Source organism: Lepisosteus oculatus, chromosome 5, assembly GCF_040954835.1.
Source record: "Lepisosteus oculatus isolate fLepOcu1 chromosome 5, fLepOcu1.hap2, whole genome shotgun sequence".
Taxonomy (NCBI): domain Eukaryota; kingdom Metazoa; phylum Chordata; class Actinopteri; order Semionotiformes; family Lepisosteidae; genus Lepisosteus; species Lepisosteus oculatus.
In genome coordinates this window covers 7240064-7255285 of record NC_090700.1, presented here as the reverse complement: position 1 = coordinate 7255285, position 15222 = coordinate 7240064, and the positions used below count along the sequence as shown (strand labels likewise).

The window sequence follows — 15222 nt, the reverse complement described above, 5'->3', positions numbered from 1 at the left end:
TTCAGAAAGACCTTGAAAGCAGTTTCTCACGCTGATAAAAAAAACCCTCCACCTGCGTGGCGTTGTATTTGAAATTCCTCATTGCGTTTTGTCGACACAGGGCAAGAAAGAAACCGTGCAGAATTCGAACACGTACACTGTGACCAGCGTGAGGCGAGATGACAGCGGAGAGTACAAATGCTCTCTCGTTGACGACGACAAACTTCTGGATTCGGCCAACATCACTGTGCACTGTGAGTTAGCGTTGATCGCTGCTTGATTGATGGTTTAGAGGGAAGTAAACAGGAAAGGATACAGAAATTTAGAGCCTAGGATTAACTAACCCCACCCACCACCTACTTCATCAGATGCAGTTTCTGCCCTTATTTTGAGCTTTTCTGAATTTCAATAGATTGTCTACACAGTGAATCATTCTTCAGTGACCAGGCGAGCTGTTTTCAAAATATTGAATGTTGCTCTGTTCCCATACAGAAAACAGGTGGATAGATTCCAGACGTTTTAATTACTGAAGGTTAATTACAGGAAGGTTTCGTTTTTTTCACTATTTACAGAATTTTGGACTGCAAACTAATTAAGAACATGATTTAAAGGAGAGTGTCTTAAAAAGGGATTGGAAGGAGGACGATCGATAATACAGACTCTGGGGAGGGGATGTTTGGACCTTTTTCTCCTTGCAGCCTCTTGGAAAATGCAGATAATTCTGTTGTGTAGACACTTGGTGAAGACTTTGCACAGCTGTGCGTCTGCTCAATATCATAAAACCAAAATTGTATCGAGATGCACAAAGCTAACTTAATATTGTTCTGTCAGTGGGTAACTGGAAGCTTCTGGAACGCATCTTCAGTACAAAATGAATTTAGCTTGATAGCCTTTGTGACCGAATCCCAAAAATTTGAATGGGGGGAAAACTGAGAAACTTTGACACGTGAAACATAAGCAGAGGTCTGCGACACTTTGATGAATTTTCCCTTAAAAAATTGAAAGTGTTGGATTGGTTTAATTAAAAACAGTGTAAGTAGCTGATAATTATTTTTCTTTTCTCCTCAGACATGGATGCAAGCCTGAGCCCTACAGGGAAGATCACCAGAATGCTTGGTGAAAGTGTAAATGTGACACTGGTGAAACAATCCTCTACAGAGGTGAAAGTTTCTTGGATGAAGGTAGGAGCAAACCAGAATGTTATTAAGCACCCTTAGTATAGATGGTGGGGGGGATACAGTGTACTCCTAAAACAGTAGTACAGTTTGTGAGCAGTGTACATCAGCTACTTTCAGTGGAATATATTTTCGGGTATTTTTTTATTGAACCACATCATAAACAATGAAGACCATTGTTTAACGAGGTAGAAAAGTGACACTTCATCAATCCATTTGCACCCACAGCGCAGGGGAAGGTTTTCAACATCTCTCTCCTAGCTATTATATTTTGTATAAATGAGACCCTCAGGCCCATGGGGTCTGGCGTGATTAAGGATTTTACAGGCCACTTTTCAAGCAGTGGTTAATTAGTACTAAAAAAAAACAGGTCTTTTGACTTAATTAATCTGAATAAGATCACATGTTGCATGAGAACCAGCCCTGTAGGCTATGGTACGTTTCCGACTGGAGTTGCCCATTTAAGCAATTAAGATAGACCAGTAGTGGGCAAGTCTTAAGAAAGTAATTCAAGTAGGGAGCTGCGTCGGCATGCGTAGGCTGGAAAGGAACAAGTAAAGGTTTATTCCATGGTGAAAAGAAACAACGTTTTGGCTGTGGAGCCTTCTTTGGGAGTTTCTTTATATCATAAGATGTACTCTGTCCCCAAGAGCACCTCTGCAGCCTGGAAGTGCAGCAGGATTTTGTTACGGTGGTGAATCGTTGGTTTGCTCGTCGTCTCTTTCAGGACAGCGTCAAGATTGCTGAACCCAAGCTGAACAGCCTGAAGATCCAGGACGCTGGCTCCTACGTCTGTGAAGTTTCTGCTCCTAGTCTGCAAGGAGTGAAGAAGACTTTTACTTTTGACCTCACTGTTGAAGGTAAAATTCTGATTTAGCCTTTTGCTTTTGTGGAAACCAACATTTTCTATAAGCAGTGTGTTTCAAGGTAATATAGACCATGCATTTTGCCTACAGTACCTACAATACAAGCAGTCAATGACAAACACATTAAAAAAACGGGTTACATTCTTAAACTCCACATAAAGAGATTATATGGTGTGCAGATTTGTGAACCAAAGGCCTTATGGAAACAGTCTTGGTGTCTTCAGTATAAAGCTGTGACTCATGTTCTGTAAAACTGACCGAATTTATTATTTTTTTTCCAGCGAAACCATACATCTATAAGCTAAACAAACTTGTGGCCAAAGATGGCCAGCAGAAGGTCTTGACATGTGAAGCTGAAGGTTCTCCTAAACCTACTGTCCGATGGAATGTCAATGCCACCTCTGTGAGTTTTTTTGAATCCTTGGATTTAGTGATTTAGTAATGGATCTTAGCCTATAAGCAAAGAGATTGATTCATCCTCTTATAGACAAGACACATGGGTAGCTAATTCACGGAATGGAAGGTCAGCGACTGGCATTCATCTTCAATATTAATATGCTGGCTGTGTTATGAAGACGGGTCTCTATATGGACGTATTTAGCCTCTGGCTTCCAGTCAACATATCTGCCTTTTGGACACCACCACCACAGGGCGGTCTGGTTGCTCTGGTCTGCAACTGTTTACTGAAAATAATTTTCAGTCTTCATTCGTCTGTGCTTTTGTATGTTATATTTTTATGGATTTAAGCAGGACCTGCAGTTCACTCAGTTTGAACATTTAACTTTCTATTTTGTATGATATTTGGAATTCTGGATATAATTTATATTTTCAGGTGAGCCCGTTTTTTCGATTTCTGTTTTTCTAATTTAAAACAAGTAGTATTTCCCTCTCATGAAAATATGAATGGTTGGGGAATTTGTGTATAAAGTGGATTCTTAGTGAACCAAATATTTTGTGCTAATGAAGGCTTTTGTGCTGAAATGTTCAGTTTAATATATTTTGGCTTCAGTAATGTCTAATTGACTCCACGTTTTAGATTGTATGCCACCTCCATGACTTTTGGCTGTGCATTCTTTTCATCTTGTTGCTTTTTATGGGTTTCAGGTAGAACCTGCAGTTCATTCAGCTTGAACATTTAAGAGTGCCACTCGCAGACTAGTTCTTTACTCTTGCATTTGGATTGTTGCTTAAATTGAATGGATGTTGTCTTCTGGATAGAGCGTTGAGGTTGTGAATCTATGCCGTTTCTACAGTTGTTTGTATCAAATTCACCTTGACGTTCTTAGTGAAATGAGCAGACTCACATAGGTAGTCAGAGCTTTTTTTAGTTTTTAAGTTCTTGTGGCGGTTTTGATGTCAAAGGCACAATAAGACCAGATAAGCAGAAGTATTGCTGTCAGTTCACTCTGTGGACCACAAGTCTACTTCCTTTCTGTGACTCGGCTCAGAGAATGCAGAAATGAAAGCAGTGAATCGTGAGGGTCACTCCATTCACCCCCTGAACAACAGTGTGGAGGGAGGCTGGGCTGATTTGTTACAGATTTGCTGTGGGGGGAACAGCTAGTGATGTTTCTCAGCATTTTCACCTGTACAATAAGGGTGGCAAAGCTGGTAATGAGGTCCAAATGATTTTCAAAACCCCAAATTAGGGATTCACAGAGTAGTGCTAGCAGGTGTCCTATAATGTTTTTAAATATACTTTGCAAAAATCAGTGCATTTTGCAGTGGAAGTGGAAGTTGTAATTAAGGTTTCATAATGTTGAAATTAACAGAAGACCTCTGGGTTGTTTGGCCAGCACTGGGTGTGGTGAACAGTTGAAATGGAAAAAGCAATCCTGAACCCTAGGCCTTTTAGAAAACAACATAAGATCTTGAGTGCCCTCTGGTGGATGCTTGGGTACATTACTCTTAACTTGTTTAAGTCCTGCGATCACTGTTCTCTTGCTTTTCTGTATTTATACAGTGTGGTACATCATCATTTCCATAAAAGTAGACAGCAGTGGCTTTGCTACCTGTTGAGTCTGACCTTCATTTAAATTGGTTATACATTTACAACAGTTGATACGAAACTTGGCATTAAAAAAGAAGTTCTGTGTCCTTTTCATTTTGACTGTACAGAATGTGAGCTAAAGCAGACACTGGAGCTCTCCTTTGGTGCTGATGCGTATCTGTGTGTCTGTTAATCTGCAGGAGAATGAGAGGTATGTCAATGGGAGAATCGTCCACACTATCACCATGTTCCCCCTGGGAAACGTCACTGTCACCTGTACAGTGTCAAACAAGCTGGGAAAAGACGAGCGGTCCATCAACGTCTCTTCCTGTAAGTAATTGCCCCTTTCCAAGTGTGTTCCCCTTGGCTGGTGAAATTCACAAGAGCCCAACAGCAGCCATGGCTAGAAGGAAAAGCCTGATGTCAGCCCGGTAGACTTGCAAAAACAGCCAGCTCACCACAAACCGTCCTGTAGAGGCTTCTCATAGCACTGAGCTGGCAGAATGGGCCTGTACTGTGACAGGGTGTGTCATGGCGCACCAACACTGGAGCTACTTGGGGGCATCAAATGGTCTTCAACAGCTTCTTTCAATCCGAGTCATCCATTTTCATTTTGCGCACTTTTTCTTGTGGCTGTTAAATCACCTTGAGTACATACTGTACATAAACAATCTGGTGCAGCACAGCACCATCAAAATAAATATGTACGAGTCAAAACGGGGCATTCACTGTACTCAATGTTTCTTGTACATTGAAGACTAAGAGTTGCAGATGTGAGTAATTGAACTCTGACATTAGGTGATTCTCTAATTTATTAAGGGTAATAAACTGATTGGTCAGCGACGCTGCTTTTAATTCTATTGCACACTCATTCATACCAGCAGGTCTCTTGCTTTGTTTCTGTAATCTCTCGTTTGTCTGTGCCGGGATGCTGGGCTGTTTCTCCCCTCTGCCTCCTTGCTTTCATTTGCTACTCTTTACCAACCACTTCCAAGAACTGCCTTGTTCGTGAAAAAGCTTACAGATGCCCGAGTTTTTGAATTCTGGCTGACACATCAAGGTGTTTTTCCCCTGGGTGAAACGGGGACAAACGCAGCCGGTTTTTTTAAATAATGCCTTGCTTTAAATCTGTTAATAATTCAAGCCACACTTTGCTGATTACAGATCGGTTTTTAAATCCACAGCTGATGATGATGCATGCATGATTTATTTTATCGATTGGAAGTTAATTTCATTTTATATCTTATTTCAGTAATTAATGATGATGAGGAAGAAAAATCAGGTAAGTTTTTTTTTTTAATTTTTGTTTTTCTTTTTACCCTGAAATGCATAATGTGCCTGTGCTGAAAGGTTACATCTTAATTAGAAAGCGATCTGTAATCTATCAAAAGTTCCAGGAACTGTAATAAAAGATGGCATGAAATCCTTACTACATAATAAACATGGAAAAAGGTTGAAATATCCATTTTTATTCACTGAGTACAACTGTTGTCAGATTCTAGACAGCAGTAAGATGGTAAGCTACAGTGTGCCAGGCATTACTATTTAATTAAAAGTATCCCAATTAAGGAGGTCACCACTGGTGTCCAGTTGATTTGAAAGTGCCTAGCAGCCCGACATGTTGACAAACCCTTCAGTTTCATAAGACATCTTTTTTTTTTAAAGTGATGCCCAACTGTTTTGGTAAGAGGGGAAAACGGATACAGTGAATATTCTAAACAATGGAGGGTTTGGACATACATTTGTACATTGTTCATTATGAATGCAGTATGTTGCTTTAAACATTTCTTGCCACTTGCCATCTTCGATAATCCATTACATTCAATATTTTTGATTGCGTAATAACGTCAGTAGTTGTTACTGAATGTTGTTTTTCTGAATGTCTCCTTTTGAAATGTTTGACTGTTCATGGAGTTGACTCATTCAGCTTGCCATGATGCCATTCCAGCGAGTCTCAAATTGCTGCTTTCTTAAGGGAAAGAGACCAGTACCCAGCAGCATGTTCAAGGCTCCTTTCAGGACAGTATTCACCGTGTTTCTAATGGGTGCGACTCGTTTGCAGACATGTCAGAAGACACAAACGACCAGGCCAAGCTGATTGTGGGCATCGTGGTGGGGCTGATTCTGGCAGCTCTTGTTGTTGGGCTGGTCTACTGGCTTTACATGAAGAAATCAAAGTAAGCTTGAAGTTATCTTGGCAAGCTTGCAAAGTGTACTTTTTGTGCATCTTTACAGATAAGTTAAACAAATGGTAACATGGTTAACTATACTGGTATTAACTGGAATTAAGATTTTACAGCTTTTATTCTCAGGAGGAATACTTCTATTTTTATTTAACTTTTAATATTTTGTTCTTGGTAGGGCGCAGCTTAGCATTAGTTGAACTTTTGTAAGATTTGAGTTCACATGCTTCAGGTCTGAAGTTTCGATTTGTCCTACATCCTGATACACGATGGAGCATCAGGAGGAGAAAATTCCGAGAGGACTAAAGGGTGTGAGCTCTCTTTCAGGCAAGGAAGCTGGAAGACGGGAGAGAAAGAAGCTGGAACTTCAGAGGAAAGCAAGAAGCTAGAAGAGAACAATCACAAGGTGGAAGTGTAAAGACACAGGAGTGATCAGGAAGGTCAGGACCTTTTCTGTATTACGGAATGCCTTGTTTCTGACGTCACTCATGCAGATTAAGTTAAAACTGTTTGAGGTACATTTACTGTACTGCTGTGTGAAGTGGGTTTCGAATCCTTTCTCTCGGGGATTGTGTGGCAGAGTGGACGAACAGTCGCCTTAAATAATGCGATTCTTTCAGTTTGTTCTTTTTTGTGTGTGTGAGCAGTTGCCTTTCTTCTTGTTGTAGGGAAGGAGCAGTGAGATGCCTTTCACATTGGACTTGCTGTCTGACAAAAACTTATCAGAAAGCCATTTGATTGGACATTGAGACCATCCTTCAAGCTTCTAATGCACAGCACATTCAAAAGGAAAAAAGGAATTTTAAAAAGAAGCCAGATATGTACAGCATTAGCTTAAGTACTTTACCATCGCCTTTTAAGAAAAGACAAATTCACTAAAATTGTTGTATATTGTTTTCTTCAAGTCTGCACTGAAGACTTTTTCTTGTGTTCCTGGTGAATGCTTTTGTTTTATACACTGTGTTGGTTCAGTGGGTTTCTCCTTTTTGTTCATTTGTTTTTAGTACAAAATGTAAATTCTCTGTACACTATTTAGGCCTATAGTATATGTATTTGAATTTCATGGGCATGTAGAAGGACTCTGCTGCCACAAAACCTCAAGTTAATTGTTTGCCAATTTTCAGATGAGTTAATGCACATTGTTTCTTAACTTTTGGGGTGTTTTGGGCTGACATACCATGTATATTTTGATGGAGAGTGAAGACTTCACTGCTGTTTCCACGTATGTTCCTATACTGTTAAAGTCTGTATTAAGTCTTTGTCCTCATATTTATTTTAATTGTTTTTTGTAATTCTAGGATTCCCTTGAAATTTTTCTTCACCTTACACAAGAAAATTGTTAGAAGCTGCCCAGTTCTTTTTATTCTTAAAAGCATAAGCGCTTTAGTCAACTCAAGTGCAGACAATGGGATTGTTTTACTCGTGAAGAATCTTAAACTGAGACCTCGGCCCCTTTCTTTATTTTATGGCATTTCTATGTACTTTAAAGGCTATGATTGTTTATGGTATGGCTGCGCTTGCATTGTCACAGATGATTAGAGGTTGTGCTAGGTGTTTCATAGATTACACTATTTAACGACTGATGCAAAATGTTCTGTGTGGAATCGTGGAAGGACTTGATTTGTTAAACAGCTGCTGATAGCATTTACTGTACAAGGCTGTTACCCTTTTCCTGCCCTTCGTTCTGCTAAAAAAACAAGTTTCTATAGCTCTCGTTATGGACTTCTGTATCACTACAATATACAATAATCGTTGATATATTTTATTATTGTTTTAGTAATATTTCATCACCATTCAGAAAGCATGATGTAAACGGTTAAGTGTTTGTACTTTCTCAGCCCCTTCCCCTACACAATGATATGTAGGTTAGATTTGAGTGGGGGGACAAAACAAGGCAGTACTCATATTCCAAACATTACTATGTGCGTCTACATAGTTGAAAGAACTCCACAGTCATGACACTGGATTTGGATGCTTAGCTTGTGTTTTTGGCAGTACTATATTTATACTTAAAGGAATATTTGAGTCTAGTGGTGCTTCAACTTTAAAGTTTTGGAACTGCTTTCATTTTGGCCCTTAAAATTCAACACTTTGGCTCTTCAAAATGGTACCATAAAATGGAAGAAAGGGTTAGTTTGAAATGGAACATGTTAGAAAACGCAGTTTTAAGTTACTGTTTCCGAGTTACTGTTCTGAAATGTTTTTAGTCAAAAGCTAGCTGTTGGTACTGGAGTTTTTTCTTTCATGCATTTTTTTATTTGGTAAGTTTTATTTTAAAACATCTGTTCAGGTCAGCAGTGAAACCAAAGAGGGTGAAAAATGAGAAGGCCATACAAGTATTGTAAATATGACTTTTGTTTTTTTTGTACTTTTGTTTAAAATAAAGTGTACATTTTGAAGAAAAAGAATAAACTCCAGAAAAAAACAGTACTTGGGTTCTTTGAGGAATTTTGCCTGTGTGTTTTTGTAAACTTCTTCTGCACCAAGGATGTGCCAAATTTGGATGTTTAGTTTAAATCCTTTCCTGACTGACATGTATTGCTTTGAAGAGGGGTGTACATTTCAATCCCACAACATGCAGGTGTCACCTCCAGACCCTGTGTACTTCAAAATAAGGTTACATTTATTCATATTGGCCATTGTCGACTGAGTTTATTCCACCTCAGTTCGGCTCCAGGGCAAAGAAGGAAGCATTGAAAAGTTTCAATACAAAGAGAGCAAGATAATAGACATCACTGGAAGCATTTTGCTAACTCAATATGTATAGTCAGTGGCAGAACAGAGCACTATTCAATTCTGAGTGTTACATTTTCTAAGATAAAACTGCCTCAATGGGTACTGTACTAATCTGCCACTGATATGAAAAAAACTTCAGTGAAGTATTACTGTTTTCAAATACCTACACCTATTTTTATGCAGCTCTCATTGCTGCATAGAGTGCCAAGTTTTTTTTTCAGAATTGGAGTAATGTGTGAGAAACATACAAAAAGAATTCAAAAGGAGGACTACTCCATGTGAGGTCTTGTGCACAAGAATGTGCTTGGTCTAAAACATTTCAAATGCATTGTTCAGATAGAACATAACCTAACATACAGCTATTTTTGTTAGCATCTCTCCATTACAATGATATTTCTGTTCATAAAATGGAAAAGGCAAAATGCCAACATTTCCCAATTCAGAACTAAAACAAATGGGAGATTACTATACTTTCTCTGCTTTTAGTAGAATGACCTCATTTGTTTTGGGATTTTGTGTTGCCAAAGTGGCTCACATTAATGACAACTGGTTTCCTGTACTCCCTGTTGAGCAAAGGTAAAACTGTTTTTCCAGCAAAAGATATTTCTTTTACCAGTGAGGCAGAGGGATCTATTTTTCCATTGACCATGAAGCAGGAAGACTGCAAATGCCACCACCCTCCAACTCATTAAACTGTTCCAGAAGAACCCCAGTATTTTTTAAAATATTTGTCCCTGAAAGATATGATCCTTGGAAAGCAAGGACATTCCACAATCCCACAAGGCCCGTCTTTTGTCTGGAATAGGAACTTTTCACGAAAAAGCCTCCAAGCCTACCACAACAAAACTACTGGTCTTCACTCTAGAATACAAGTTTCCCTAAATTGTAAATTAACAGCTCAGTTCTTCATCCAGAAAATGAAAGACCCCCACGCACACGTTTTGGATGTTAATACTGTTTTTATAAAACATTTTCACAAGAACAGATTAAAGGTTACTGAACTGTTGAAAAATGGAAAAATATCTAGAGAATGCTGTAATAAAATATAAATTAATTGCACACATCACTGTTTTACATGTTAGACAAGGCATTTTTTTGACAAATACTTTCTCCTTTAAAAAAAAAAGCACAAAGAAAAACCTCTTTACTGCAACCTGAAATCAACCACCCTTCTTTAGGATGGCAAGGATGGACTTAAACCAGTTTTGGACTTTCAAGTTTAAGACGCAAAGAAAGAGAGAACCAGTGCAAAATAAAGCTTCAAGTTCATTTTGTAAAACCTGAACACAGGAGGAAAGAAATGCAACTGGTATCACAAGAGCAAATTCACATTGTAATAAATAACAGGGAACATCAAGGCATATGCAATGTAAGCTCATGCCCAAGGCTCTTTTCAGATCCTGGTTAAACTTGTTCACATGAAGCCCTCCCAGAAAATAAGCATTTGTGTGCCAGATAACTTTCACACACAACTGGGATGTATAGCCTTATTAACTTACAAATGGCAAGAGGCAGTCTTGCCCTGCATTAAGAATTAGATTGGTTTTAGTTCAAGGTACAGTTAACTGCCATTTCAGTTTTTGATTTTTAAGATGCATGTTTTGGGAGGGTTTTAGTCCACACCATTTCTAAGGTAGCTTGACTGGATCCGAAGGGAACAAATCTTCTGTATTTGGAAATCGGCCCTGGAACAGACTTGATTACACTCCAGTCACAGTGGGGAAGTTCAATAGATGCAGCTCGATTTTCCATTGTAAAATACTCTTAACATCATACAGTTTAATTTGCAAAGAGGCAACATGTGAAACGTTTCTGTGATAAAATAATTGGGGGAAAAAAATCATGGAATTTTAGAAAACACCCTCTCCTGTGTATTGTTCAAAACCAAGGCTAGCCTACCTCTACAACTAATTTACGGCATAATGGATATTTTTTGGCACATGAAGACACCATCCGTTTTGCTGTGGTCGAGTTTTTTTGTCCCAGTAGCTGACAAAATAACTAGAGGCAATTACCAACACCTGTCTGTGGCTAGGACTATAAAATGCAGCTTCCTTTCCCATCCAGTACGAATACATTCAAGACTCTTCCTTTTGGAAATGGAAGGGAAGGCCACTCGTTGTAACAGTGACTAGAAGAGAGCAATATGGACGAATACTAAAACTGTTCTTAAAAAATGTACATTCAAATAAATTCCTTCCAGAGGAACAACAACAAAAAAAAAAGGATAGCATTTGTAAGCCACAAACTGCCAGGATGTAAGTTTTGAACTCAACTTCAGTCTGCAGCAGAAAAGCCATGCAGAATCATGCCAGAGAGCGATCCAACAGACCCACGACGTCGCAAAACAGCAAGAGCATTTCACTGAGGGCTGTGAGGCCGTTCCCCATCCCTGCTGTGACGAAGCCACTAAGACACACCACAGAAGAGCACGTCATCTGCACAACGCGTCATCAGAATGCTAATGGGTGACAACTCAAAGGACTGCTTCACACACAGCTTTGCACCCTAGTAAAGAGCACGTTTGCCGACTTGGAACATTTCTAAAAGGTTTCACACAAAGTGTTAAGCCACTGGACGACTTCGGGAAACATCCTTTTTCTCCTTTTCACAAAATAATGCACTCTACATTCAGAAAACGAGTTTGTCTACACAGAAAGAGTTTCTCAGAAATAAAAAAAAAAGATTCAGTAGTGAAGGCCACATGCGTTTGGATTATTTTTGTTCCGTTTTTTTTTTTGCAAAGTTCGGACGATTGAAATGAAACGCAAAGTCCAATAACAAGCATGAGGGGTTGGGGGGAGAGGAAAACAAAGAGGTCGATGCCCATCCTGATCTACCCGCCAGTAAACCCCAGACGGGGTGCGAGGACAGAAGGCGGGGGGGGCTTTGAATGCTGTGGCAGCAGCAGAATGGATCCACGGCACAGAAACAGACAATTGCCTGGCAACAGGAAACAAAATAACAGCCCTAACAAGCCAACCGCACGGCTGCCATAGAGACCCAGCTGTCCACTGTAAACAACAAGCTTTTCACAGGTTTAATGTTCGAGGAGGAGTAAACTTTATTTTCTTCGGTTCAACCCTGATTCATTATGGCTAAGACAAGCAGCTGCGCATTGCTCCAGTCTCCGAGTAAAACGAGCGAGGTTTCGGTTCATCTCGTTTTCCTCTTCCGTCTTAGCCCACACCCGACACAGAGGAAAGCTAGGAACGGCAACGAGGGCACTTCTCGCCCCCCATCCAAATTCCTCCGGCGGCTTCGAAGTCCTCGTTCTCCCTGATGGTCGAGCCGGGCCTACAGGTTCAGTCTCGGGGCCACCAACGCAAACTCGCGCAGGATGTTGCGCGCCACGTCCACCTTGTTCTGGGCAATCATCAGCGCCCTTTTCACGTCCTCAAAGGAGTACCCTTCCCCCATCAGTTTGGCGATTTTGGCGTCATGCTCGGCGGCCGTCTCGTGGCTGTGCGTCTTCCTCTGGTGGACCTCTGGGGGGGTCTTGCGAGGGAGCGGTTTGGGCGGCCTGGCTGGTGCCTGTACACTGTCTGCAAGAACTGCAAGGAGAGACGCGATCTCACTCCAGGCCCCACAGCACAGCCAGGCGCAGCAACCATTCTTATCATTTTTTTGACAAATATCGTGATGGCTTTTGTACATTCTGCAAACTGAACAATCTTTTTTTAAATTTGGACCTCATGCATGATTGCGCAGATTCTTTCCCCAGAAGCACTGCTAATTATATTGCAAACAAGAACGAGATACAAAAACACTGACTGACTTCTGATGCTATGTTTTTTCCGACACGGACAACAATGTCCAAAATCTACTGTGCAATGGCAAACGGTTTGATTTTGAAAATCATTCAATTCTAATCGGCTTGCTCTCTGTGCATGCAGCAGCCCGGAGTGTGATCGGTACCTGTGGGGGGCAGCTGGTCGTACTCCTGGGAGATCCTCACCGGGGGCTTCATGTTTTCTCCAGTCAGCCTTCTCACTGGAGGTGGCGGAGCTGCACCACTGAGCACGTCGAAGAAATTCTCTGCGCATTCAACACAAACCACATGGAAATTGCATGTCAGTCACTCACAAGGTCCATCCATTTTGCAAAACCTGGCAGCCACCGGGTGGAAAACAGGACACACCCCCTGGATCGATATCCATTTCAGGGCAGACACTTTATGCACCAGGGGAAATTTAGAGACACCCATTAACCTAGACAGTGTGTTTCAGGATTGTGGGAAGAAAACGTCTGTGGACAGAGGGGGAGCATTCAAACTCTACCAAGAAGGTGTCCAAGCCAACTTCAAACCCAGGACCCAACAGCTTAGAGGCTGCTAGACTCTCCTCCTGGCCACCTCACTCAGATCATTTCCTATTTTCTGCTGTATCGGTTTTGTGAAAATTAGAAATGTGCTGAGAAAACATCCCAAAAATGTAATAACAAACTTTGAATTCACAGGGCAATCTGCCGATATGGTTTGCATTTTTTCATTCAAAACAGCAGAGAGAAATAAAGGTAACAGAAAAGAAACGGTAACTTTCAAACACAACCAGAAAAAAATAAAATCAGAAATAAAATCAGAATGCATTTTTTTAATGCTCTGGAATTTGTGTGACCATAGAGTGTTAATAGCAGACAATGTGCACGTGAATCACTAATTTAGGCTTCAGATACATAAATACAATAATGTACACAAATACCAAGAAGACAGTTGATATGTTAAAATTATTGTTCCGGTATCTCAAACTGTACTAGTTCAGATTAAAATACTTTTTTTAAACCTTAATTTGCTAAGTAACCCACACTCAAAGAATTAAAAATCATTTAATGACTGCCTCATTAATTACAACTTTTTGCGTTATGGTTGATAAAAGCCCAAAAAGCACGTCTCTATTCTATGATTAACATTCTAAAATATTTGAAAGCAGACAGCACATAATTCCTGGGTATTTAGGTCAGGGATTCTCTTCTGCAGTTTGTAAAAAACTTGACACCAAGGTGTAAAACGGTGTTCTACAAAATTATAAAAACAGCCTGTAAATATTTTGTTTGTAATTGAAAACTTACACACTTACATTAGCATCGCAGAAAAAGCATACAGAGTTTACAGCCCGGATTCAGTCTTCCAGGTGTGAGGGGAAAAAACACTCATCTGAAGGTTTAAAGGTCTGTGCTTTCTCTACTCAGGGAGATTAGTGGAAGCGGAAATGGAAAATTCCAGTATGCAGTGTTTGGGAAAAAGGGGCCTGCTCCGCCTGTGTGATAAGAGGATAATTTAAAAAGCAGCTCCAGTCTCCGACGCCTCACCAGGGTTAAGCAGAAAGGCATCATGTCCAGACGAAGGCCGACTGCCCGAGCTGCTGGCTTTGGGGCACGAGGAAGATGCCGAGGAGGAGGAGGAGGGCGAACAGGAGGCGGAAGAGATCTCAGTGAAGCTGTGCCTGGCAGGGGGAGGAGGAGGAGGCAGAGAAGGTGGCAGGGTATCAAAGATGTCCTCACCTGGAAGGAGACAAACAAAACAAACTGCCTAAAGTCAAGTGTCAGAGATGAAGTCCTTCAAAAATGACCACCGATGACACCACTAGAGGTCGCCAACGTTTCGCTCAAAATCTAAAGCGTGCAGGCATAGTAATTCCTTTAATATAATGATTTTCATCATAAAAGATGATCCCAGCTACTTATTTCTTGTGTCCTATAGAATGCAATTGAATCTTTTTAAATATAAACATATGTGGTCTGTATCTTAATATATAATTTAGGCGAATAAACTTCATTGACAAAGTAAAATGCATTTGACATTGAACAAAAACATACTTTCACATTTAAACAACATTTTGAAACAATTACACACCACCTTTCTCACGTCTGAGGTGTATTAAAATTATTTCCGTTTTTGAATATAGTTTATTTTGACATAAACGAAATGTGGTGGTCAGGCTGTTTCGTTGGGTGCAATCGCGTCGCTGTCACTAGAGGCCGCTAAAACAGATTCAAAAGACTTGATTTATTGTAAACCGATTCTCCGGCGGGCACTGATCGCGATGTTTGGGAAACGCGAATTCTCACGAGGTGGTTATATTAAAAAGCTAGTCGGCGTTACAGCAAAGAGTACTCGCAATCAAACGGGCTTAAATATCTACCGACTTTATTTTAGGTAGAACTGAAGCCAGTCGGAGCGGAAGTTATTTCCCAGGGAAGTTTGTGTGCGGATGTCACTGAGTCATGCTGTCACAAGGCAAAGATGTTCCTCATAGCATAAGGTAAATTGCGCTTTATATTAGCTCAATGCAATC

At 40.3% G+C, this 15222-nt stretch overlaps 2 protein-coding genes across 4 annotated transcripts in view; one reads left to right on the top strand and one right to left on the bottom strand.

The window, feature by feature from the left end:
- alcama (activated leukocyte cell adhesion molecule a) overlaps positions 1 to 8623 on the top strand; it is a 56247-nt gene extending 47624 nt beyond the window's left edge. Inside the window, exons 8-16 of one of the 2 annotated variants that reach the window (XM_015341444.2) lie at positions 101 to 233; positions 1048 to 1160; positions 1882 to 2014; positions 2302 to 2423; positions 4211 to 4340; positions 5263 to 5292; positions 6073 to 6187; positions 6521 to 6633; positions 6862 to 8623. In XM_015341444.2, the coding sequence (XP_015196930.2) occupies positions 101 to 233; positions 1048 to 1160; positions 1882 to 2014; positions 2302 to 2423; positions 4211 to 4340; positions 5263 to 5292; positions 6073 to 6187; positions 6521 to 6611 (867 nt within the window). In that variant the 3' untranslated portion in view covers positions 6612 to 6633; positions 6862 to 8623. The remainder of the gene's footprint in view (positions 1 to 100; positions 234 to 1047; positions 1161 to 1881; positions 2015 to 2301; positions 2424 to 4210; positions 4341 to 5262; positions 5293 to 6072; positions 6188 to 6520; positions 6634 to 6861) is intronic. The other variant, XM_015341445.2, reaches the window with a different exon arrangement.
- Positions 8624 to 11968: 3345 nt separating this feature from the next.
- cblb (Cbl proto-oncogene B, E3 ubiquitin protein ligase) overlaps positions 11969 to 15222 on the bottom strand; it is a 75265-nt gene continuing 72011 nt past the window's right edge. For both annotated transcript variants that reach the window (XM_006628055.3, XM_069190001.1), the window contains 3 exons: positions 14237 to 14428; positions 12848 to 12967; positions 11969 to 12483 (listed from right to left, as the gene is read on the bottom strand). In XM_006628055.3, the coding sequence (XP_006628118.2) occupies positions 12227 to 12483; positions 12848 to 12967; positions 14237 to 14428 (569 nt within the window). In that variant the 3' untranslated portion in view covers positions 11969 to 12226. The remainder of the gene's footprint in view (positions 12484 to 12847; positions 12968 to 14236; positions 14429 to 15222) is intronic.